This window comes from Macaca mulatta, chromosome 13 (genome assembly GCF_049350105.2).
Source record: "Macaca mulatta isolate MMU2019108-1 chromosome 13, T2T-MMU8v2.0, whole genome shotgun sequence".
NCBI classification, from domain to species: Eukaryota; Metazoa; Chordata; class Mammalia; order Primates; family Cercopithecidae; genus Macaca; species Macaca mulatta.
In genome coordinates this window covers 51441526-51467368 of record NC_133418.1, presented here as the reverse complement: position 1 = coordinate 51467368, position 25843 = coordinate 51441526, and the positions used below count along the sequence as shown (strand labels likewise).

At 50.7% G+C, this 25843-nt stretch overlaps 2 protein-coding genes and 1 long non-coding RNA gene across 9 annotated transcripts in view; 1 reads left to right on the top strand and 2 right to left on the bottom strand.

Annotated features, from left to right (window-relative positions):
• Window positions 1–16618, bottom strand: part of FBXO41 (F-box protein 41) — a 30419-nt gene extending 13801 nt beyond the window's left edge. For 2 of the 6 annotated variants that reach the window (XM_077959231.1, XM_077959233.1), the window contains exons 1-3: window positions 16387–16618; window positions 13228–13402; window positions 441–1483 (exon numbers count right to left, since the gene is read on the bottom strand). In XM_077959231.1, coding sequence (XP_077815357.1) covers window positions 441–1345 — 905 coding nt within the window. In that variant the 5' untranslated portion in view covers window positions 1346–1483; window positions 13228–13402; window positions 16387–16618. Of the gene's footprint in view, window positions 1–440; window positions 1484–3816; window positions 4012–13227; window positions 13403–16386 lie in introns of all 6 variants that reach the window. The other 4 variants (XM_001103806.5, XM_077959234.1, XM_015112649.3 and 1 more) reach the window with 3 other exon arrangements.
• Window positions 632–25843, top strand: part of LOC144333735 (uncharacterized) — a 44013-nt gene continuing 18801 nt past the window's right edge. The window contains exon 1 of the long non-coding RNA XR_013402701.1: window positions 632–768. This is a non-coding gene — a long non-coding RNA (uncharacterized LOC144333735). The remainder of the gene's footprint in view (window positions 769–25843) is intronic.
• Window positions 23073–25686, bottom strand: EGR4 (early growth response 4). Of its 2 annotated transcripts, none has more exons than XM_001104148.5 (2): window positions 25320–25686; window positions 23073–24919 (listed from the first exon to the last, which is right to left on the bottom strand). In XM_001104148.5, the coding sequence occupies exons 1-2, from the start codon at window positions 25453–25455 to the stop codon at window positions 23595–23597; spliced, it is 1461 nt and encodes a 486-aa protein (XP_001104148.3). In that variant the 5' UTR covers window positions 25456–25686; the 3' UTR covers window positions 23073–23594. The 2 variants fall into 2 exon arrangements, with proteins under 2 accessions (XP_001104148.3, XP_014968136.2); XM_015112650.3 differs by having other exon boundaries at window positions 23073–24916.

The window sequence follows — 25843 nt, the reverse complement described above, 5'->3', positions numbered from 1 at the left end:
GCGAGATCACGCCACTGCACTCCAGCCTGGGCAACAGAGCAAGACTCTGTCACAAAAAAAAAAAAAAAAAAAAAAAAGAAAAGAAATATGCAGAAACAGAAAATCTGATGATGGGAGAGGGGAGAGTTGAGCTATGTCTTTGGGTAGACAAAAGAGAAGAGGATCTGGTGCCAAAATGCAGGAGTTGGCTTGTCTAGGACAGAGAAGAAGAAAGGCAGTCTTCACAAAGAGGCACAGGGTCACACTGCCATGTCCTCACAGTACCAAACACACATCATCATGACACTCTTGGCCCCACATGCATGCTACTGGCCACAGATCCTCTATTACAAAGCCATGGCCACATACAGACACACTCAGGCACGCCCACGGTGGTGGTGGCGGCGGCACAGTGACCCGCACAGGCACAACCACCCACAGAGCCCCGAGGGTCTACTCACTGCTGCTTGCGGCTCAGCTCCTGTTCCTTGTGCACCAGGTCCTGCTTGAGTGAGGCCAGAAGCTCTACGCTCACGTCCACCTGGCGGGAGAGCTCAGACGCGCGCTCCTCCAGCTCCTCCTTCTCGCGCCCAAGCCTCGCACTCTCCTGCCGCGCAGTCTCCAGCTCCGCCGCCTTGCGCTCCAGCTCGGCCTGCAGCCGGCCCACCTGGCCCGCGATCTTCTGCTCCACCTCCTCGCTCAGGCGCTCCAGCCGCCGGTCCACCTCCAGCTTCTCCAGCGCGCGGATCTTGAGGCGCGCCAGGCCCTCTTCGTAGGCCACATCGGCAGGTGAGGGGGACGCGGGCGAAGCGGAGGCAGGCCCGGGGCAAGGGCCGGGGCCAGGCCCAGGCGGCGGCGTCGAGCACGCTGAGGACGCCACGGACTTGCGGGCGAACAGCTCCCCCAGCGGGATCTCGATCTCGCGCAGCGCATAGCGAGCGGCAGCGGCGGGCACGAGGCCCGGCTCGGCCAACTCCTCGCAGGGCAGGCTGGCGGGCACCAGGTCGCCGGGGAAGTGTGCGAGGGGCGCGTGGTGGTGGTGGTGGTGCAGCAGGTGCGGCGCCGCGGGCGACGGCCCGGCCGCCTGCTCCTTGCCCTGGAAGGACGTGCTCTCGAAGACCTCGCGCCGGGCGCCGGGCACGGCCAGCAGGGCGGCGGGCTCGGGCGCCAGCGGGAAGCCCGAGGCGGCCGCCGCGGCGGCCGCTGCAGCGGCGGCGCCGTCGCAAATGCTGTTGGTCTTGGAGAGGATGTAGAGCGTCTCGTAGGTGTGGCTGTACTCCAGGTGCGCGCGCAGCGACGACAGGCTGCGGAAGCGCTTGTGCTCCCCGCAGCGGGGGCAGCGGTACGGCAGGTCCAGCGAGGCCATGGCCCCGCCGCCCCCGCGGCACGCGGGCTCCACCGCGGCCGCCCCGCCGGTCAGCCGGGCGCGCTCATGGGGGACCGCGGGCCAGGCCCCCTGCGGGGTCAGGAAGGCTCAGGGCGCCCGCGGCCCGGGGCGAGGAGGCTGGAAGAGACGCGATGAGTCTTAGGAAGAGGGTATCACTGCGCCCACCCCGGCTCCCAGTCCCGAGCCCTCATCCCCCAGCCATGAGGAAACAGCATCGAGGGGCAACGGGCGACCTCCCAGAGGAGGCTGGCCTGCTCTGGCACCTGTGCGAGGGCCTGTATATGTGCAAGAGAGAGAGACAGCGAGAGAATGAGATAATCTGTTTTTAAAGGGGCTGGCTCGTAATTACTTTTATTTATAATGGTTCCAACCTGGAAACGACCCAAGTGCCCATCAATGGTAGAATGGTTAAACTGTAGCATATTAATGATGGAATCTACCCAGCAATAAGAAAAGAAACTATTGGTACACACAGTGACGTGGATGAGTCCATCCAATATTATGTTGCATGAAAGAAGCCAGACCAAAGAGTGCATGCTGTAGAATGCCAGAGAGATGGAGTTCAAGAACAGACACAACTGATGATGAAGTCAGCATAGAGGTCCCCAGCTGGGGGCTACATGGACTGGGAAGGGGCAGGAGGCAGCTTTATGTGATGCGGAGAATGTTCTATATCTGCTCTGGGTGGTGGTTATACAGTTGTGTACATATGTAAATAATCATCAAGCTGTATACTTAAGATGAGTGTAAAAATCCTTGGAAAGAAGATGCTTATTTTCAGTTTTTGCAGACTGCACCCCCACACAGGCTGGAACTATTGGTACCATGTTTCAGTAACCAAAACATCACTCTACCTAATGACATCACTTGTGTCACTGTTTGTTTTGTCCCGACTTCTGCACCACATCCTCCTATCCCTATCACTCCAAGCCCTTAGGTCTTTTTCTCAGACCTAGAAAAGGTGAGGTAGGCTTCCAGTAAGTGTCCCTGCCCCACCTTTACCCCAAGGGCTTTATTATCCGTCCTCCCCACACCCCTTTTGGCACAAGGTCCCTCCATCCCCCCACCAATTCTGGCATTCCAACCCTCCTCACCGTCAACTCCTGCTGCCCCTCCAGATCTGGCTTCCTGTCACCCTTCTCCTACCTCGTGGGGTCTCCATCCCATTCCTCACTGCCATCCTCTTTCTAACTGTCTGCAATCAGGCTTCCACTGCCCTGTGATCAAGGTCACAGACCACCTGCTGATCAGTTAAGCCAGTTGTCATCAACCCGACTTGGTCCCATGGCTGATACGGTTGACCCCTCCATCTTCACAGGCTGCCATGAGCTTTCCGGTCTGGATTTTCCCATGGGTTCTGCAACTTCCTGTTCTTGCTGCCTTCCTAAACGTCCTCATTCCCTGAGGTCTGCCTCTGGAGCCCTCCATCTCTATCCTCCCCCCAGGAAGGCAGTCGGCTTCCCTCCCACAGGTTTACTCGCACCTGTAAGCTCTACTTCTCCATCCTGACCTGCCGCAGAGTTCTGTTGCCTTCTGGCATTTCCACAGGATGTATGGGTGGATGTCTGTTCCCTTTGCCAGCCCAGCATCCAGTCCTCCTCCTGGTAACAGCACCCTGCTTTGACCATAGGGAACCATCCTTCCCCACTTTCTCAGTCCACATGGTCTTGGGGATGTGACATAGACCTGGCAAATCCCCAGTCCTGGGGTAAACATGGAGCACCAAAGTTGAGCCAGTGAGCCCCAGGACTGTTCTAGAATGACTGAGGGAAAGCATTGTCTTTGGGATCAGGTTTCTAAGCTGATGGAGAAGGCCGGTGCTGCTGGGGCCATCCTTTCTCCTTTTGGGAGGAGACACCTGGGAATGAAGCCAACCCAAAGAAGCAAAACTTAGATGGAGAAAGACATTCCTCACAGACACTGTTTGAGAGCCTGGCCTGTTCAGTTACACAAACTAATCAATTCTGCACCGCCACCCCCTTTTTTATGAGATGGAGTCTCACTCTTTCACCCGGGCTAGAATGCAGTCGTGCAGTCTCAGCTCACTACAACCTCCCCCTCTGAAGTTCAAGCGATTCTCCTGCCTCAGGAGTCCCAAGTAGCTGGGACTACAGGCATGTGCCACCACGCCCAGCTAACTGTTGTATTTTTAGTAGAGACAGGATTTCACCATGGTGGCCAGGCTAGTCTCGAACTCCTGGCCTCAAGTGATCCACCTGCCTCAGCCTTTGAAAGTGTTGGGATTACAGGTGTGAGCTACTGCACCCAGCCCCTATTTCCCTTTTTTGCTTAAGCTAGTTACAGCTGGTTCTGTGTTACTTGCACCCAGAAAACATCGTAACCAAGAAATTAGAATCAGAGATGGAAAGTTTTCATAGACCCACAAAAGAAATTAGCTGAACTAAGCAGGGGGGCATAAGCTGGCACCACTTCCCCCATTCCCCACTCACAGGTTGGTGAACAGAGCAGCAGCAAAGCAGATGATGAAACTGTCTCCCACCATCCCTGGAGCTCAGGCCATGTACCTACCATGGCTGGAACATTAGGGGATTTGGAGAAAAATGTCAGGATGTTGGGAGTGTCTTTCCAATGGCCTCAGTAAGGTCCAACAAGCAAGAGACACACTCTGGCTGAAAGGAGCCCATCTGAAAGCAGAAAGGAAGAAAATTTGGGCTTGCCCAGAGAGGCCCTTTCTGCTTGCGGCCAGTAATTCAACATGGCTGAGAGTCAGATAATTAAGAGCTAGTTCTTTGCTTCAAGCTAAAGGCAGCTCAAGCGAAGACAAAGAGGCTGGGAACTAAGAGGGAGACAAGCCTGGGGCCTGACAGGTACTCAACTCCTCGGGCCCTGCTGAACCTCTCCTGCTGTGCCCCCTCCAGCTGGACAGAAGCTTCCATTATAAACAGCCTTCCATTGGGATGAAGCTTGAGTGAGAAGAGGCAGATAACCTTCTGCCTCCCACCCCAGACTAGGAGTTTGCATTGCCCTGTGGTAGAGGCCCAGCTAGAGGCTGCAGAACCAAGGGCTCCTGGGATGGGCAGAACACTGGGGCCTGTTGCTAAGAGATAACCCTTACCCTCCTTCTATACCACCACCAGGGACTTCATTCAAGATTCATAACTTTCTTTAACTTTCTTTTTGTTTTGAGATGGAGTCTCACTCTGTCACCCAGGCTGGAGTGCAGTGGCATGATCTCGGCTCAGTGCAACCTCCACCTCCCGGGTTCATGCCATTCTCCTGCCTCAGCCTACTGAGTAGCTGGGACTACAGGCGCCCAAAACCATGCCCAGCTAATTTTTTTGTATTTTTAGTAGAGATGGGGTTTCATTGTGTTAGCCAGGATGGCCTTGATCTCCTGACCTCGTGATCTGCCCGCCTCAGCCTCCCAAAGTGCTGGGATTACAGGGGTGAGCCACTGCGCCCGGCTAAGAATCATAACTTTCATAGAGGTCTCTAGCTTTGGTTAATAGCTCTGGGGATAACCAAATGCAGACTGACTGAAAAGCCTCCCGGAGATTAAGGGAATTGTATTGCCAGAAAGCCTCCACAAACCAAAGGATTGCTCAGCCCCTATGGTTGCCCTGAACCTCCCCAAACCTGCATCCCTCAGTGCTCCTCTCACAGAGACAGCGAAATCAGAGCAGTGAGGTTGGTGCACCAGGGAACCTCTTCCTCACCATTCAGTGAAGCATGTGGACCACAGACCAGGTTTTTTCCTCACCCCCCTCTTCAACTAGGAGGGTTTTTCCTCCTTTCAGCTATACAATTTTCTCTCCATCATTGTAGTTGGGCCTCAAATGGAAAGACCATGAGCTTAGTACCTAACCAAACAGCCCCTTGCCATTGCCAAGATGTTGAATTGGGGATAGATATGGTAACTGGGTGAAAACTTGGAATGTCTCCTCCCAGAAGTGGGATAACTATGCTTTAAGATTGATGAGGGATAGTTGCATTATGATAAACATGAAAATATTTTTTGAAATTACACAGTAAAGGGGGTCTATGTTGATCTTGGACATCTAAGAAGTGAAATACAGTGCACTTTTATTGTTTTTTTTTTTTTTTTTTTTTTTTTTAGACGGAGTCTGGCTCTGCCGCCCAGGCTGGAGTGCAGTGACCGGATCTCAGCTCACTGCAAGCTCCGCCTCCCGGGTTCACGCCATTCTCCTGCCTCAGCCTCCCGAGTAGCTGGGACTACAGGTGCCCGCCACCTCGCCCGGCTAATTTTTTGTATTTTTTAGTAGAGACGGGGTTTCACCGTGTCAGCCAGGATGGTCTCGATCTCCTGACCTCATGATCCACCCGTCTCGGCCTCCCAAAGTGCTGGGATTACAGGCTTGAGCCACCGCGCCCGGCCACTTTTATTGTTTTTACTGCCTGGCTCTGATCCCTCTTTATTGTGAATTGATCCCCAATTTTTCCTTTGAGAACCATTCCCTGCACTTTGAATAGATTTGGGTAGGGCTGACCACATCCATTGGCTCCCAGGGAACACACATGACCTCAGTCTGTTCCATTAGAATCACAGTGGTCCGGTCAGTAATGGACTCATTTCTCAATCTGGGCCGATACAGGCACTTCAAGAGCTGTGCTCAGTTGGTAGGATGTGAGCCTGGAGCATCTTGTGGCCATTTTTGTCCTCTCTTTGAGACAAAAGAAGTAAAGGACCCCTGATGATATTTGAACATCCACATCCAGACGTGCCTGAAGCTCTAACCCACGACTTGACCATTGAGAAGGGCTGCAAATGTTTTTGTAGCTTTAATCATTTGCGTCAGTTGCCAGTCTCTAGTAATGAGACTCCAGACTAATACAATGGCCCACAGTTTCAAAAGCAAATCCCAGACTTCTCCTCACTTACTACCAGCACCCCTGTTTCCTTTGGTGTCACTGTCCTCCCAGCCATGTCACTGACCATCTTGATTTTTCTCTCTGCTAACCATCAAGACCTACTGGTTTTTCCTTCCAAGTGCTTTCAACCCAACTGTTCTTTTCTCATGCTTTGTACTCTTCTAGGCCACAACCTCATCACATCTAGACTGCTGGCTCAGCCTTCAGTCCTGCAGCTCTATTCCATCTGTAAATGCATCGGATTCCTCTGCTCAGACTCCTTCAAGGGGACCCCCATCCACTACCAACTGCAGCCAAACTCTCCAGCTTCACGATCTGGCCTCTGTGCTCTTACCAATTTGAAACTGAAAAGTGGCCTGGCTGTTTCACTTCCATGTCCTTAACTGTGATGGCTGGACATTTTTTCACACATATACCGGCCATTTCTATCTCTTTGGTAACTTGCCTGTGAACTACTTCACTCATTTTCATACTTAACATTCATATTTTCTTATCGATTTACAAAAGCTTTTAATATTATTGATCCTTTGTCATTTATATACTGCAAATATTTTTCTCAAGTGTGTTGATTGGCTTTTACTTTTGTTTATGGTCTTTATTGATATACTAAAGTTTTGAATTATGCCGCAGTAAAATCGGATTTTGTTTTTATGCTTAGGAAATCTCTCCCTACCCAAAGATTATAAACAGTTACATATGTTTTATTTCGATACTTGTGATTTCCTTTTGTAAAATTCCAGAATATTTTTTAGAATTAAGGACTTTAAACAAATAACCATAATACCATAAACTAACAATGACTTGGGAGTATATAAATACTTTAGGCTGTATGATTTCCTTTTGGATTTTTTTTTTTTAAGAGACAGGGTTGGGAGTGGGGAGGGATAGCATTAGGAGATATACCTAATGTAAATGACGAGTTAATGGGTGCAGCACACCAACATGTCACATGTATACATATGTAACAAGCCTGCATGTTGTGCACATGTACCCTAGAACTTAAAGTATAATTAAAAAAAAAAAAAAAAAGAGACAGCGTCTCACTTTGTTGTCCAGGCTGGTCAGAAAGTGCTAGGCTCAAATGATCCACTCACCTCAACCTCCCAAACTGCTGGGATTATAGGCCTGAACCACTGCATCTGGCCTACATTTGGATTGCTTTTCTTTTTTTTTCAGACAGAGTTTTGCTCTGTTGCCCAGGTTGGAGTGCAGTGGTGTGGTGATCTTGGCTCACTGCAACCTCCACCTCCTGGGTTCAAGTGATTCTTGTGCCTCAGCCTCCCGCGTAGCTGGGATTACAAGCACCCACCACCATACCCGGCTAATTTTTGTATTTTCAGTAGAGACGGCATTTCACCATGTTGGCCAGGCTGGTCTTGAACTCTTGACCTCAGGTGATCTGCCCACCTCGACCTGCCAAAGTGCTGGGATTACAAGTGTGAGCCACCACACCTGGTCCATTTGCATTTTATAACCCAGCTAGAAATTTTTGGTGTGCATGGTGTGACAGGAATTTTTAAAAACCAACTTTCCATTATAGACATTTTCATACATGTTCAAAAATAGAGTATTATGATGAACTCCTAGGTTCATTATGATGAACTCCCATCATCCAGCTTCAAGAATTCTCAACTCATGGCCAATTATTTTTCATCTGCACACTACTTCCCTGCTTCACACTTGCCCTGCCCCCACTATTGGATAATTTTGAGCAAATCCTAAATATCATATTATTTCATCCATAAATACCTTAGTATATATGAGACAAGACTTAACTTCCTTTTTTTCTTTTTGGACAGAGTTTCACTCTGTCTCCCAGGTTAGAGTGAAGTGGCGTGATCTCAGCTCACTACAACCTCTGCCCCCTGGGTTCAAGTGAATTCTCCTGCCTCAGCCTCTCGAGTAGCTGGGATTACAGGTGTGTGTCACCAGGCCCAGCTAATTTTTGTGTTTTCAGTAGAGAGGGGGTTTTACCATGTTGACCAGGCTGGTCTCGAACTCCTGATCCACCTGCCTCAGCCTCCCAAAGTGCTAGGATTACAGGCGTGAGCCACCACACCTGGCCAAGACTTAACTTTCTTTTTTTAAAAAAATGATATGTAGTAGGCTGGGTGCAGTGGCTCACGTCTGTAATCTCAGCCCTTTGGGAGGCCAAGGCGGGTGGATCACCTGAGGTCAGGAGTTTGAGACCAGCCTGGCCAACAGGGTGAAACCCCGTCTCTACTAAAAATACAAAAATTAGACAGGCGTCGCGGCAGGTGACTGTAATCCCAGCTACTCAGGATGCTGAGGCAGGATAATCGCTTGAACCCAGGAGGTGGAGGCTGCCGTAAGCCATTGCGTCATTGCACACCAGCCTGGGCAACAACAGCAAAACTCCGTCTCAAAAGAAGAAAAAAAATGGTGTGTAGTAATTGTTCCAACAACACCATCCTTTAGGTATATTAAAACCCAAAATGTAGCCTTGAGAAGTAAATCCAAAAGATGGTTCTTTGAAAAGACCAGCAAAATAATTAGGTCTCTGGCAAATCTATTCTGAGAGAGAGAGAGGGAGGGAGGGAGAGAGAGAGAGAGAGAGAGAGAGAGAGAGAGAGAGAGAGAAATAGAGAGAGAGAGAGAAAAATAGAGAGAGAGAGAGAGAATGCATTTATATATAACACATGGGGAAAAAAAAGAGAGATAACTGCTGGCACAGAGAAGATTTTCTTAAATTACTACCAGGTACAACTCTTGGCCCAAATCTTTGAAAATCTGGGTGAACTGAATGCTTTTCTAGGAAAATATATATTATCAAAATTGACTCAAGAAGCAATAGAAAACTTGAATAGACTAATAACTATAGACAAAACTGAAAAAGTTGGCAAAGTGACCAGAGATATTCTAGAGTTCACATACATACAGAACTGTTCAAGAACAAGGATATTCTATAATGTATGGTGAGCCTGGTGTCAGGGCATCTGTGTGTATCTGTTCATCCTAACTAAGTGCTGGTCCTTCCTGTGGGGGGCATCTTTCAGGGCCCCAGAAGTAGCCAGCCTTCTCCCCACCCTGCTCTCTCTCACCATATACTTTTGAAGTGCCCCTTTTTGCCTCACAGCATCCTGCTAGCCAGGCTGCCAGAGAGTAGGGGAAGGCGAAAGTCTGGGGGTGTCAGCCTGTGGATGGATGTGTAAGGTGGAGGAGGAGAGGGACTTCTGGGGTACAAGTGCCTCTTCACCCCAGACCAGCCCTCCTCACAGTTGCCCTCCATCTGCTGGAGCTGAGAAATGACTACAAATCTTAGGAAAATTTTTGTCTAGATTTATGCACCTCCTAAGCATGCACCTGAAGCTTTGCTTGAATACAGGCGAGAGGGCAATAAAGTCAGGGGGAGGCAGGACAGAGGAAAAAGGAAAACAGAAGTGTTCAAATTTTATCACAAGTCTGTACGATGAGCACCAGGACAGAACAGCTGGAGATTTTCCTTTGCATTCTAGTCTTCCCAAATCAGCAACCTCTGCAGTCCTAAGACTTGCTTCCTTTTTTGGCCTGACCATGCCTCCAGACCTGTGATGCTCCTCGTATCTGAAATGCCTATCTCAAGCCTACTTTCCTTCAAGTCCCCGGCAAGGTTTTCTTTGGATAGAAGGATTCTACAGGCTGAACTAATCAGAGGTACTTTTTTTTTTCTTTTTTTTTTTTTTAAGGCTTACAGGTATGTGAGTCTTATCTCTTCAAACAAGACCAACCATCTTAAGATGTGTGTCTTCTCTAGCTCGTGCTTCCTGTCACATTCTCACACGTTGACTTTGCCAGCAACACAGATCATCTTGCATTTCTATGGCTTCCACCATCATGTGGTCACTGATAGTCCCTGCAGTGGGCATTATGATTTTCATCTGCTCTGCAAGTCTTCTTCACCTTCTGGTAATAGCAACATCTCATCCTTTCTTTAGTGAGCTGCCCCTCTGTACTTTATGTGGTTCTGGCCGGGGTGTCAATCCTAGTAGGTGGGCACATGACCCAGGCCTGGCCAATCACAGTATTTCTATCTTCTTGGCCACAGTGATTGACCCAGGGTTGAGCATATTCCTCAAGCTGAGCCAACAGAGTCCTCTACTGGGAGTTTATATGAAAGATCAAATAGTCCTCTTGTCCCTCTGGGATCCCATGCTAGGATGGTGAAGCTGTCTATGGCCTTGTGCAACCTCCACCCATCACATGGAGAAAACCCATGCATGGTGGGGAATACTCAGAGGAAAGCTGAGCCAAGAGCTGGAGAGTCCTCACCACATCTGTGAGGACCTGGGTGTCCAAGACTCATTCATTTCCCTTCTTTCCAGTTATAGGAATTGGTAAATTTGCTTAAAGTAGTTCAGGTTGAATTTCTGTCCCTTGCAATCAAGCGTCCTAACTAATCATCTCCCAAATCTGCATTTCTAGCCAAGAGTTCTCTCCTAAGCTCTATTCAAACACAAATTTATTCTATGTGTATTTACTGAGTACCTACCCTGTGCCATGAGCTATACCAGGTGCTGTGCTAGGTTTGTTGAGGGCAAAGACAAACAAGATCCAGTCCTGGCCTACACACAGTTTGTTGTCTCCCGGGGCCGACTGAGGTGTTAGAAGGTACAATTATGAAATAAACATTATGCAAGAGGCAGGCACGGGATCTACACTTAACCTAACTTGAAGAATTGGAGGACTGGGGAACCCCCAGAGGCGGTAGCATCTAAGCTGACTCTTGAAGAGGAAAATATAATTGCCAGGTGAAGAAGAGCAACTATGAGGTTGGGGTAGGAGAAGAAAGACATTCAGAGCACATGAAACAGCATGTATAAGGGCAAGGAAGTGAGAAAGAGTATTCCTCCTTCAGGGAACTTAAATGTAAGCTCCTCAAGGATAGAGACATTGTGTATCTCAATCACTGCTATTTCCCCAACACTTCTAACAGTGCCTGGCATGGGGCAGGTGCTCATGGGGTAGTGTTTGTGGAATGAACAAATGGCAAGGGCTTGATCAGATTTAGTTTAGAGAATAAAATACAGAGAGCCAAGGTCAGGAAGAAGGTTGTTGGAACACTGGAAGTGGAAACTATTAACCAAGGTAGCAGGAGTGCAAATGGGCAGAAGGATGGATATGGGAGCAATTAAGGAAGGAGAGTCAAGAAGGCCTGGTGACAGAATGACTGTGGCAGGTAAGAAAGGGAGGAATCAAGAATGAGGCTCAGGTTTGGGTCTTAAACAACTGGGGAGATGAGGATGTGACTCAGCAAGGAGGAAAAGTGGAGGATGGCAAGTTTTGAAGGGAGATAATTTTGGCTGTGGATTCCATGAGTTTGAGGTTCCACTGGGCCGTGGAAGTAGAGATATTCAGTACATGGATTGCAACACGGAGCCAAAAAATACAGTTTTGGCAACTTAAGGGTAAAAAGGAAAGTATTTAATCAATGAGCAAGTCCAGGGAGAGGGTTCAGAGAGAGGGGAGCTGGGGGAAAAGATGGACCCTCAGAGAGGCAGAAGAACCAAGAGGTTCCTAAGAACCAGCAGCAGAAATGGGAGTTCTGGCAAGGAATCTTAGGGAGGAGAGGACGTTCAGGAGAGGAGTGAGCAACAGTAGAAATAATGTTGACAACTCAAGTAAGAGCAGAAGAGGGAAGGGCCCACTCGGCACTTTCAAGAGGGCTGCTTTGATGGGCCTGGTTGATGTGGGCTGAGGAGTGAGTGAGGTAAGGACGTGAGGAGACAATGAGTGAATACAAGAAGCTCAACTGTGAAGAGGAGGAGGCAGCATGGGAGAATCCAGAAGCAGTTTCTAAGATGGGAGTGACCTGAACATATTTAAATGCTTCTTAAGGCTAACCTAATTCTACTCTATATCTTCACTTCCGCAGGCCCGAGGCACGAATGATTCAATGCCTTAGACCTGAAATGTATAGCAATTCTTTAAAAAAAAATAAATAAATGCTTCTTAGAAGCAGCCAGTAGACAGGGAGAGAATGAAAAGAGTGGTATTTCAATATTGACGGCTCAAAGCTTAATGTGACTAATACTGAACTCACAATACCCCAACGCCCACCTCCAAACATTCTTTCTCATGGCTCCCATCTCAACCAATGCCCTGGTTATCTATTCAGCACCCTGGATAGCGCCCCATCCCCCGCCGCCCCAAAGCCATCTCTGAATTTTCAGACCCCCTCAGATCTCATCAATCACTGATTTTTGTCAACACTAACTTCTAAATATTTGATTCTGTCTACTTTTCCTAAAGCCACTTCCCCAGTTCAGACCTACATCCCCTTCTATATGGACCACTGATATTGTCTAAATGGAGTCTATAAATCTCCCAGCTTTGAATTCTCACAGCTTCCAAAGTTTTCTGCATATATTGATCCAGTCACATCACTTTTATTCTAAAAACATTTCAGAAGGCTGGCCATCTTCTGAGAGGTGATATCCACCTGGCCTCGCCCATCCTCAAGATTGGCTGGAATCTAACCATCCCTGAGCTCCGCCAGCTCTAGCTTTTGTCTTTGCTTCTCTCCCATATGCGTTCTTAGGGTGCCCTACAAGATTTTGCTCCATGGGGAAATGCCATGCGCTGTCACATCCCCAAGTCTAGGTTCATGCTGGTCCCTCTTCCTGGGACTCCTGGGCCTGAATTCTGCAGGCCCAGCTCAAATGCCATCTTTTCCTTCAAGCCTTCCTTGACCTCTCCCTCTACAGCTCAAATCACATCACTGCATGAATCACTCCTTACTGTACCTCTTCAAGGATGTGGTAGCAGGCATCACATACTGATAATCATGGACATGTTTGCACATCAGATACCTCCTGACACATACACTGGAAGCAGAAACAATACAACAGATTCATCCTCACACACAGTAGATATCAGTATGTTGTTAGAGGAATCACACTGAATAATGGAGAAATTGATTTCATGTAACCAAAGCAATTTCCACCACTCGTCATCATGGAACTGGTTACAATTCCATGAACTGATTACAATTAAGTAAATCCAAGAATCACCTTGAATAACAGGTGGCTTCCTGGTTCTGCTGGTCACCTACTGGGAGGTAAGAGCTTGCTGTCTTCTCATTGCTGCAGCTTTGCTCTAGCTGAGTTCTAAGGCTTAGGGCTTGTCTGCGTCAGTCCATTTTATCCACCCAGCAAATGATGTCCAGCACAAGGCCCATGCTAGGCACTGGGTACACATAAATGAATAAGAGTTGTGCCATTAGGGTGCTGCAGTTTAACAATCAAAACAGTGAATACTTATCTACTAATGATTCTGGTCAGACATCATGTTATTCACTCGGTCCTCACAAAAATGCTGCCAAGTAGGTGGTACTGCTTCCATACTAGGATGAGGAAACTGAGGCTCAGAGAGTCCAAATCACTTGCCCAAGGAAAGCCTGTAATGGACTGTTGCTTTGGTGGTCCCCAATGAGACATGCCTCCCAGTATTCCTGTCCTTATGTGCTCTCCTCCCACACTGACTCAGGGATTGGCCATGTGACTTGCTTTGGCCAACTGGACATTTGCAAGCCTGACGCAGGCAGAGGCTTGATCAGCAGTTGTAACTTAGGACTTGTCCTCTTGGAATGCTCCCTCTTGGGATCCAGTTGCCACATAAGAAACTTGGGCTAGACTAGCAAATCATTAGATGCCACATGTATTGAGACCCTGGAGAATGAGAGGCTATTTTGTTGTCCCTCTCCTATTAGTTTCTCAACATAATACAGCTGTGTGACAGTCCATGTGAGAACAGCAGGGCCCACAGCCACAGTCACAGTCACAGCTGACCCACAGGCCATGAAGGAATAATAAATCACTGTTGTTTTAAATCCAGAAATTCTGGGGTGGTCTGTTACAACCTAATGAATAACTAAAACCATGATAAAGTAGGATATGAACCCAGTACTAAGTGACGACCAAAGCTCATGCCCTTGGTCTCCACATTGTGCTCCTTCTGATTGGGAACATCATGCTAACACTGTAATATACACAGGTTGGCCCATGGTAACATGCAATAATTATTTTTATGTTTTTGAGACAGAGTTTCACTCTTGTTGTCCAGGCTGGAGTGCAATGGCATCTCGGCTCACCCCAACCTCTGCCTCCCAAGTTCAAGCAATTCTCCTGCCTCAGTCTCCTGAGTAGCTGGGATTATAGGCATGCACAACCGCACCAGCTAGTTTTTGTATTTTTAGTAGAGATGGAGTTTCTCCATGTTGGTCAGGCTGGTCTCGAACTCCTGACCTCAGGTGATCAGCCCGCCTTGGCATCCCAAAGTGCTGGGATTACAGGTGTGAGCCACTGCGCCTGGCCTCATATTTGTTAAATGAATGGATAAAGGGTGTGATAGGTCACCAGAGAGGTAAAGAGATCTAGGGAATTCAAAGGCAGGATGGTAATTACTTTTCAACAACCATCACTCCCTTCCCATTACAAATATTCCAAAACAAAGCTGGGCACAGTGGCCATAATCCCACCACTTCAGGAGGCTGAGGCAGGAGGACTTGAGCCCAGGAGTTTGAGACCAGACTGGGCAACATAGGGAGACCCTGTCTCTACCAAAAGAAAAAAAAAAGTAGGCAGGTGTGGTGGCATATGCCTGTGGTCCCAGCTACTTGGGAGACTGAGGTGGGAGGATCGGTTGGGCCCGGGAGGCCAAGGCTGCAGTGAGCTATGATCATTCCACTGCACTCCAGCCTTGGTGACAGAGCAAGAGCCTGTCTAAAACAAACAAATATTCCAAAACAAAAACAAAAATGAAGCCATATAGGCATTCCTAAATCTAGAAACAACTGTGTGGATATCACCAAACTCCCTCTCTGTGTCTGTCTCTTTCTCTGTGAAATTCAGATTAGGCAAAATTGAGAAGGTAATAGAGTTTGTTTTCTGGCCTCTCTGCCCCCAACTCCCCATCACATTCATGGCATCTTCTCTCCGTCCCACTTGGTCTTCAGGGCCCAACAGTTCTTTCCCTCTCTTCCCATGTAAAATCCACATGCAGAAAAGGGGCTGAGAAGGTGGAAATTACAGAAATGGGGAAGGAAGATTTGGATGTTAACAGATGGATTTACAAGCCAAAGAAATGAAGCTCTAAGCTGGGTACTTTTAGGAGGCATCTGCCAGCAGGTGGAGGTATCCTAAGGATGGGGGAGGCAGCTGGAGTTTTCCCTATTATACCCCTATTAGGCCCCTGTGGGTGGGGAGTAAAGGAATGCCCACTGCCTCTATAATCCCTCTGAATCCCCCAAGAAGGCTGGGGCTCTGACTCTCCACACCTGTGGCTGTGGCCCAAACATGTATACCTCCCAGAGTAGTCACTCCAGCCTGGCAAAGACCCTCAGGGGTCAATGCATCCAGTCCTCTGCCTTCTGGAAGCCCTGGCACTGCTTTTTCTGTTCTAAGCCCTCCCTTACTCTCCTGCTCCTGCAAACAGGCACACACCTCCCAAGGTCACACACAGGTTCCAGAACCTGGATCCCACACCCAGAAAACCATCTGGGTCCCTCGCTGCAGAGAGACCTAAGGAGAGAGCAGGCCCACACAGTACTCGCCGGCAGACTGTGGGCAGTGCACACAGGCCCCGTGTCACACACACTCACATGCAAAGCAATGCAGAGGGGCGCACACATTCAGAGACACTGTGAGCACTGTCACCAGTACAGGCACTGGATGTAAAGAGTCAGAAACATGCGTGCACACACATGCACACCTCCAGACTGTCACACGTGCACACCAGCACGCACTGACACCCGCACAGGTGCCCAGCCAGGCCTCAACACCAGGCCCCTCCCCCAGCCCCTCAGAAGCCGGCAGGGAGGGCTGGGGTTTCAGGGCGCTTCCCCTCCTCCCTCCCTCTGGCCCCTGTTCTCCAAGGTCCAGAGTCCCAGTGGGGTTCTGGAGCCCGCCCCCGCCCCAAAACCTGGCTCAGGGAGCGACAGGCGAGAGGGGGGAGGGGAAGCCTGATCTCAAAACGTTCTGATTTTAATTTCTTAAATTAACCCCTTCCCTTCCTCTGGTCTGGCCTGCCCAGAATCCCTCCCGGTTGGGCGGCCTCGCGGGCCTCCGGAGGGCTGTAGGGGAGAAGGAAGGGGAAGAAGGCACAGTGGCTGGGGTCCTCCCTCCTTCCCTCTCCAGGAGCAGTCCCGCAGCGTGCCCGCAACTCGCCCTTACCTCCTCCACCCCGCGGCGAGGCCAGGCCCAGCGGCCCAGGGCTGGGGGGCGCAGAAGAGCCCCCGCGCGCCCGGTCCAGACGCAGGGCCGCCTCGGGGCCTCGGATCTCGTTCCCCTCCGCAGCCTCGGGTGGCGGCCGCGGCTAGCGCCCCCGCCTCCCTGTCGGGGCGGGGGCGGCCGAGCCTCCCAGCCAGTCGCAGCGGGAGGGGCGCACGAACCCGGCGGGAGGAAGGATGGAGGAGGAGGAGGAGGAGGGGGAGGAGGGGGCGCGCGGCCCGAGGAAAGCAAGGGAAGGGGGAGGGAGGCAGCACGGAGGTGGGGCGGAGCCAGCCCCTCCTCCGGGGCGGGCTCTCCAGCGAGCTGGGGAGAGGCAGATGCGGCCAGAAGCGGCTGCGCCGGGACCCCACGTTTTCTGCTCAAGGTGGTTTCGATGGGGGAGGGGTCTTCGGCGCCGCCCTGGGGGTGCAGGGACAGCTCGCGCCGCGCTTCTCCCGGATCCCAGTCTTCCCGGCTCCCGGCACCGCCCAGTGCACTCCCCGCCCTGGGCACCTCCAGCTGTGGCTTCTGTTGCCCACCTTGAATCAGGGCCTCTCCACCCTAACCCTACCACTCTGGCTTGGGCCTGCTTCCACGCGGGGGCAAATCCGGGGGTGGGCTGTTCTGTGAATCCGGAAGGGGGCGGGCGCGGGCGCTACTCCTGAGACTTGCGCCACGATCCCTAAGCGGCCTCATGGGCAGCGCGCCTGGGTCGTGCACTCGGCGACCTCGGGTCAGACGCTTGGTCTCCGCGGAGACCGCCTGGGATGATGCCCTCTGGGCATTCCTAAGGAACCAGCGGAGCTGGGGCCGGACCCCATCCGGGGACCCAATTCTGCTCTTAAAGAGCCTCCTAGGAACACGTGTACCCATCACAAATCCCATCCCGGACCTAGAGGAGGAGGAAAAGGCCTCCAGGTCCCTGATTCCCTCCTACCCACTCCCACCACTTGGCTAGGAGAGCAGCAAGGCTTCTTGGGACTGGAGCACCCAGAGGGCCCCACCTTTGGCCTAAGGCCTACCCAGCTGGTGAGGCAGGAACAATCTGGCTGTCGTGCGCTTGGAGGAAGTCCACAGGGCTGTAGTGGGGCTGAGAAACAGGTTTGGAGGCTACTAAGGCCAGAGCGGAGCTGAGGCTTGGATGAGAAAAGGGGAAAGTGTTATTTCAGCCTGAGGGTGGTGCTTGGGCAGGGCTGTGCACATTGCCTTGAGGGGCAGTCTGGTTGCAGGAGAGCAGAAACCCAACTTAGTCCCAGGATTCCAGTAACTCTGGGGCTCATGGGAACTCTCTTTGATCCCCATCCCATTCCTGTGAAGGCAGAGGCATTGGGACATTCAGTATCAGGAAGGATAATTTGTAAACTTGTCAGTGGCTTTGGGGGAATGGCAAATTTAATAAGGACAGAGGCTGTACAGTGGCCAATCAGGTCGAATTCCCCCTCTCTTGATCTTCTCTTCCTCTCTATAGCTCTTGAATTTCTTTCTTCCTCGAGGAAGTCTTCCAAGATTGGGCAAATGAGAAATCACTTTTCCTAATACCTAAACGATAACAGCTCCTATTAACTATGTGCCAAGCATCATGCTAATAATTTTTATGCATATCATTTACTCTTCCTAATATTATTATCCCCACTTTGCAGATGAAGCCGCTAAAGTTCAGAGCTCAAAAAATGGCATAGTCAGGATTTGAACTCAAGTCATCAAACTCCAAAGTCTATGCTCAACCACAGTGCTCTCCTGCCTTCTCTCTATAATAAAGTCCACTGGACCTTCACCTGTTAAAATGCAGATTCCCCAAATCCATCTGCTCTTGCAGATGGCCAAAAATGTCCGTATATTTTCTTGGTTTAACCTTTGTTGTTGTGATGTTTCTCCTCACTCTGTGAATCCTGTGAATGTGTCAAAACAATTTGGGACATGCACGGCTATGTATGTGTGTGCTTTTGTGCATGTGTGCATGAGTATGTGTGGATGTGTGTGTATGCAGTTGTACACAGGTGCATGTGTGTATCTGTGAGCACATGCATACGTGCATGTGTGTATGTGTGGGTATGAGTTCATGCGTGTGTATTTGCACGTGTGCATGTGTGTGTGCATATGTCTATGAATGTATGCATATGTATTTGTGCGCATGTGTGCCCATGCTACATTTCACAGATAACAGTTCCTGCTTGGTTGTTATGGGAACCACAGTTCTAAAAATGTTAAACTGAATCCCACTCCATGTGAACCAGAGAAACCAAAAGAGAGAGAGAGCTCAGTGACGGAGACACCTCTGGGGTCCCAGAGCTGAGGCAGAGAATTGTGGGCTCAGGAAGAGCTGGAAAGACCCAGACTAGCCAGAGGTGTAGACCCACTCATGAGACCTATGGTGCCCATCAGAGCCCTTCGCTGCAGACTCGGTCCTCAGTCCTGCTTTTTCCCATCTCTCCCTCCTGATCCTTTCTCCTCCCTCTCTCTTTGCCAGCTTCATGCTCTCCAACCACCTTCCTTCTCTTCCTCCTCTTTCTGTTTCCCTTCTTCTCCTTTTGGGTTTTTTTTTTTTTTTTTTGGTTGTTGTTCGACTAATTGACATAATAATTAAGCACTTTCATATTAGGCTTGGTGATATGGGGACCACAAATGTGGATCAAATAAGGTTTCTGCCCTTGAAGGTGCTCAAGAGTGGGAGCATTTGGATAACTGGTGGGGGAAGAGAGGTGGCAGAGCAAAGCACAAAGGGAGAGATGACAGAGGAGGTTGGAAGGTGAATTTGGATCACATAAAGAGGGCTTTGACAGCAAGGGTGAAAAATAGGTATTTTTTTTTATAGGAGAGTGGAAACCTTGGTCAGTTTGGGATAAACACTTGTTGTGAATGGCATATTAGGAAATTTTCATCATTAGTGCTGGGCAATGTGGAATGAAAAGAGGGATAAGGGAGGCAGAGGGACCACAGGAAGCAGTTTGGCATAATGTAGCCTTCTCTCAAATAGGGTACAGGAGTTGGGGTGAAGAGAGAGAAAATAGCAAACATTCTGGGTTGCTTTCTCAAACTCTCCCCCATATCCCACCTCATCAAGATTTGTATTACTTTTTCCCACCTTTCCAGTGTGAGAATCAGGACTTCTCTGTTCCTCTATTACTTATGTGTGTGTTGAATTTCTCAGGTGCACCAGAAAGTAAAATAGTTGGGAACCACTGGCCCAGCATGTAGTAGCACTCAGTATCTGTGGAGTGAGTGAATATTTAGATATGCACTGGTCTTGGAACTGGAAGGTCCAGGTTCAAGGCCCATTTCATTCTCTTATTATCTGTGTGCCCTTCAGAAAATCCCCAAATATCTTGGGCTTCAGTTTTCTCTTCTATAGAGCGTGGGTTTGGACACGATGTTCTTTTTAAGAAAATATTTTTAAAAATAGAGACAGGGTTTTGCCATGTTGCCCAGGCTGGTCTTGAACTCCTGGACTCAAGCCATCCACCCACCTTGGCCTTCCAAAGTACTGGGATTACAGGCATAAGCCACCATTCCTGGCCTGGACAGGATATTCTTACAAACTCCTTCCAACTGCAACGTTGTTATGTGATTATACGAAATTGACATAGCCAAGGTATGTGTGTATATGGAGGGAGTGGCATGGACTAAGGTGCTGGCAATCAGCACAGAGAGGATAAATGTGGGAAATATTTTAATAGAAGAATTCATATCATCTGGCTTCAGTTTTCAACAACATTGTTGACTAGATAGCCCAAATACTCTCTTGCTACAAAATATGTGGACTGCTTCATAAAATTGACAGACATTTCCTGAAATGTTTAGCTGAGCTTGCAAGAAAGGGGAAAAAGTCTACATGGACCAAAATAAGGGGACTGAGACCAAGAAATATAAGCATCAGATATGCCGTGACTAACCCCAGAAGGTATGGGAAGGGAGGCATATTGCTTGTTTGTCCTGACCTGGGTCCTGGTTAGAGAAGGGAGAACTGCCTCTGAGAATTTATAACTACTTGAGCTGGAGTTTGAACTCAAAACATCTGCATGTTACAAGAACTTCAAGCCAAGAAATTAACAAAAGATTGATCTCCATCAGGTGATACTCTTGGAGTGCCTGGTAGAAGCAAACAGGAAACTGCTCAGAAACATACCGTCACCCAAGGCCACAGAGTATTGCTGCCCAAGTAAATCCCCACTGACGTTGAGCTCACAAGCTAAAGATTATAATACGTAACAGGAAACAATGTGCCATGAATGAGAGGAGAGAAGACCCTGAAGAATTACAGTAAGATTCAACAAGTCTAAGTGACAGCCTGGATGTGTGGGGAGGAAAGAAGCAACAGTGAATCCCACAGAGCTGTAGTTGCTTAGATGAGTTCAGCGAATCAAATAACATTGCTATTACTAGAAATGTAGAAGGGTGATTTGATTTTAGACAGACTGTATTTGGAATGGTGGTGGGACATCCATATTGGGGTATTCATTAGAACCATGGGGCTGCCTGACTTAGAAGCCATTTACGTAGGAATAATAGCTGAAGGCTTGGCAATGAATGTACTCTCTAAGGAAAGTGTTGAAATAGGAAAGAAGAGAGCTAAGAACACGTTTTGAGGACCAGTTGAAAAAGAGGAGCAAATAAGGAAAATGAGCTCTTTGGTCTCCAATTCTGGTTGGGTCCTGGGTTTGGATTGATTTTCAGATTGTTTGGTTTTAACTCTTTCCATCTCTAGCCTAACATTCTCGTCCCTCACAATCCCTAGGGGACGCTCCAATAAATGGGAGCAGTGTCCCTTGGGACATAGCAGGAACTTCTCAGCTAGGAATTATAGAGCCAGACTGGGCTCTGATACCAGGACTACTACTAAGTCACTTCTTTGGGGTTCAATTTTCTCATCAGTGATGTTAAGCCTAGGTGAGTGTGAGGACAAGGGGAATAATAGAGCTGATAGCACTTGCTGGAATGCTGCTGGAGAGGACAAGATAGGGGTGATCAGAGGCCAGCCACCCACTGTCTGCATTTCCTCCTTTGTTCAGGTTGTGTGGTTTGGGAGCAGTTGCTTGAAATATGGGCCATTATGCTTTTCTTGCCCTACTCTTCATGAAAAGTGAAGTCATGTGGCCCATGCCTAATAAGTGAAAGGTGTGGTGACTTAAATAGTAAGACAATGAGGGTCATCATTATCTTGCGTCTCCATGAATATACCACTTACTTATCACAGTGCCTGACAGTTCTCCATTTGGGCCTCTTCATAGGGTTAAACATTGCCCTCTACAGGCTACTCTTCTAAAATGTTAATTCTCCTAGAAGAGGTAATATTAAATCCTTTATCACAAATTAGTTTCTTAGATACAAGATACTTGGCCACATGAAAGCACTTAACACCTGGGGAGAGAAACGGATGGGATTCTCTGAGTTGATCATTTTGTCTCTGGTCAGTTGGACTGTGCGGTGGAGGGTGAGCATATCTGAGGGTGAAGGGGTGAAGAAACAAGCAAGAGGATCAGAAGCTGGTTTGATCTGGCATCATAGGGCTGTAAGCTCTCTTAATTCAAGAACAGCTCAGCTCAGAAGAGAAAAGAATGAAGTCCCCAGACACAGGCCTTCTTTCTTCCTTATCAGAGAAGGGTCATTGGAGCAGAGAGATGGAGAGCACAGCAGCCTTTTTATGCTCCAAGGTCTGCCCAAGATGGCCAGAAAAAGTGGAAAAGCTTTGGGTAGGGAGTTCAAAGAGTAAAAAGGGCCACCTTCACCATTACAAAGTCATGCTTTCCTCATCACCCTCCTAGCCTTCCTCTGATCCCAAAGCCATAAAGGTTTCACTTGGAAGGACAGCTGGAGAAAAGTGGCTGTGGCAGGTGCATGGCTGAATGGTAAGTAGGCTGATGCCTCCTGGAGAAGATCCTTTTTGTGGGAAGAGCAACTAAGGTGACCATGAGTCTCTGGCAAATGCCTGCTCCTTGCTATATTCAGGTGTGCTCTAGCTAAATGCTGATACCCTTTGGGCCCTGACACCATGTGACTCTTGAACAGATGCATAGATACTGTCTGGAGCCTCTGTGACAGTGAACACTCTGGGCTTTCTCAAACAGCACCAAAATACTGCAGCCTTTTGCTGCTGTCGCTACTGCCTGGAGCTCCCTCTAGCTGCCAAACCTGTTTCTCACCTTCTGGTAGGAAGCGTTTCCAATCAGTGCTGTTAAGCTTAGGTGCCTCCATTCTGGGGTTGGAAAATGAGGGTTGGCTTTGAAGTTAGATAGATGTGTTTGACCTGTCTGTTCCTAGCCTGGGTTAACTACATTGTTCCAGCAAGCTATCTACATTGCTTCCACACCTTTGAAGTGAGGTGTATGCCTGCTTTATTTGGGATTGTGAGGATTAAGGAGAATAATATATATATATATATAATGTTGAACACCTACACCTTTTAACCACTTTGAAGTTCCAGAAACACCTCCAGCCCTTAGGTGAGCTGTGATTAAATTCGTTCATTAACCCAGCACACATTTATTGAATGCCTACTCTGTGCCGCAGTTCCTGGCAGGTGTACCTGGCAGTGGGTGTGTAATATGTTCAGGGCCTGTACCCCATGAGTGTGGGGATGTCCTTTATCTTCTGGCACTTATGGTCCTGCGGGAGAAGCTGAGGGGAAGGGTCAGGAGCTTACATGGCAGATTCGGTAAGCTTTTAGCACAATAATTTTAATTGCAAAAATAAACAGTTTTGTCAACTGCTTGAGAGTAGCGTCTGCTTTACAAAAATTAACAACAAAAGAAAAAAACCCCAAAGCAAAACGTTACATCCAATGGCTGCTGGATAAGACACTGCTGTACAAAGTCCCGCGTGAGACCGGCTTGGCGCTGCCCCAGCCTGTCTCTGGGGGTTATAGAGGAAGGCGTGGGGCGTGCGCCAGTTACAAAAGACTGTCTTGAATCCCAGGGTAGTGCCTATTCACTGGGTAGTCTCAGAAGACTTCCCCCAAAGCGCGGCTGACAAGGGACAGCGCCTGGACCGCGGGAACTGTCCGCGGAACTGGTGCTGAATAGGGCGTGTGCGGCGGGCGCTTCAAGGAAACTGGAAGCGGGACCGGAGGCCGGCCCTCGGGCGTGCGAGGAGGAGTTGGAAGAAGAGCGGGGAGGGGAACGGCCCGGATCTCGTGTGCGCCGAATGGCGGCGCTCCAACCCATAAACCCATCTCTTGCTCAGAGGGAGGCGAAGGAGAGGCCCAGCGAGTAAAAGCCGAGGCCCTTGAGCCGCTCCTCGGCGCGCGCCTTCTGCTTGAGGTGCACCTTGCTGTGCCGTTTCTTCTCATCACTGCGCGCGAAGCGGCGGCCGCACACGTCGCAAGCAAAGGGCTTCTCGCCGGTGTGGGTGCGCACGTGCGTGGTGAGGTGGTCGCTGCGGCTGAAGTTGCGGAGGCAGATGCGGCACTGGAAGGGTTTGTGGCCCGTGTGGATGCGCAGGTGGCGATTGAGCTCATCGGAGCGCGCAAAGCTCCGCACACAACTCTCCACCGGGCAAGCGAAGGCCTTGGCGTGCGGCCGCGGGCAGAAGCAGCGTGTGCTGCATTTGCCGCCACGGCGCCCCTTGCGTCGCACCTTGGCCGGGGGGAAAGGGGTGGGCGGCGGTGGCGGCACGGGTGGTGCAGCCACGCCGCTGCTTCCAGGGATGTCCGCCACCAGAGGTTTGGGGAAGTCAGCCGCGGCGGCGCTGCGAAGGCCCAGCGGGGAAAGCTGAGGCTGCGTACTGACTAGAAACTCTCCGCCGTCGCCGCTACTCCCTCCCTCCCCACTAGGAGGGGTGAGGAGCCCAGGGAGGCCCTCAGCCCCCTCCCCTAAGTCACCCGGGGCCAGCGGGAAAGCGTCGTAGGCCCCGCTAGGGTAGAGTCTGTTGGCTGGGACGGCCGGCAGTTCCGCAGGGCAGCTGATGGACAGCAAGTCCTCAATCTTGGTCCCTATTGCGGGAAAACGAGCCTCGGGGGCGGTCTGGTAGCCTCCCTGTGACCCACAGTTCCCCGGGGCCCCCACAGAAAGCAGCTCCCAGGGCGCGTAGGGACCCTTAAAGGCAGAGGCAGCGTCCAGCGCTGGCGAGGCAGGAGGCGCCCGGAGGCCGGGCTTGACGTCGGGCGGGGAGAGCTGAGGCTCATACAGGCACTGCGAGGGGGCGCCCGCGCAAGGCGAGGCCTCCCAGAACGCCTCTGGGAAGGGGACAGCTCCCAGATCTGGGGAGTAAAGGTCCGGCGGACCCGGCAGCAAGGCATCGGGCCCCGCGGGAAAAGAGGCATCCAGCGGGGATCTGGACGCTGCTGCCTCTGGACCGGGGAACGGTGCCAGGCCTAAGATGCCCGACATGAGGTTGAAGAGTGCCTCCGGGTCGTGCGGGTGTTCGGGCACTGCCTGAATGAAGAAGCTACCGCTGTAGCTGAGGCCGGGAGGGGGTGTGGGCGCAGGCCCCTCCAGGAAGCAGGAGTCGGCTAAGTCCCCACTTGCGCTGCAGCTGTTCAAAGCCCAGCTCAAGAAGTCGCCTGCTGAGGAGGGAGCAGGAATCAGCTCTGGGCACATCAAAGGGTGCACCTGAGTCCACAGCCCCTACCCACGAAACTCTTGGTGCCCACAGATATACACAAAGTGCATTTTGCACGTTCTGATTCAGCAGGGGCCCGCATACGTCCCAAGGAGCACATAGAAACATGCACACGCAAAACACACGTGCACAGGCAAAAGGGCGCTCCGATAACCGCACAGGTTCCTGCGGAGGCGCTGGCGGCCCAGTGTGGGTGGGAATGGGGGTGCGCACCCCAGGACTCCTAAGCTTCCCATCGCCCCTATTCTCACAGCTCCAGTGTCCCAGTCCCTCCCGGTTCTCAGGTGTGGTGCGCCCCTGCGCTGCGCTGTAGTCGTCTGAGCACCCCTGCTCGCCCTCCTTACCTCCAGGGTAGCCGGTGGCCGCGGGAGCGTCCCTGGCGGGCAGCCGGGGCAATTCAGCGCTGGGTTCGGCGCAACAGCCTTCAGTGGACTTGACCAGGAGCGCGTCGGGTTCGGAAAACTCGCTAAGGTGGAGCATGGCGCGGCGCCGGCTGTGGGGCGCCCGGGGCCTCTCCCGCTGTGCTTGGGGGCGCGCGGGTGGCGGGGAGGCTGGCGGTAGGGGTTCCCCGCAGCGCGCAGACCTAGGCGCCCGGGCTCCTGGCTTCGGGCACTCACCTCTGTGAAAGGAGTCGGGGAGCCGCGGCGCCCTCGCTCGCCCGCACCGGCCTCGGGCGGCGGCTCCTCGCCTCTCCAAAGCGCAGCCGGGCTCCCCCAACCCACAGCCCCCCCACTTATATAGCTGCGGCGGCGCTGGCTCCGGGCTTCCGACTCCCCGGGCCACTGCCATTTTGGGAGGCCCCGGCCCTGCCGCCGTGACGTAAATGCCCAAACATGGACACAGGATGTGTGCCGGGGACTCCCGAAAA

What these genes read in the sequence shown, in the direction of transcription:
- EGR4 (XM_001104148.5), bottom strand. Translation starts at nt 25,455, where the DNA reads ATGCTCCACCTTAGCGAGTTTTCCGAACCCGACGCGCTCCTGGTCAAG. An exon ending in GGCCACCGGCTACCCTGGAG is followed by an intron (nt 24,920 to 25,319) that starts GTAAGGAGGGCG and finishes CTCCCTCCTCAG; the next exon opens with CAGGCGACTTCTTGAGCTGG.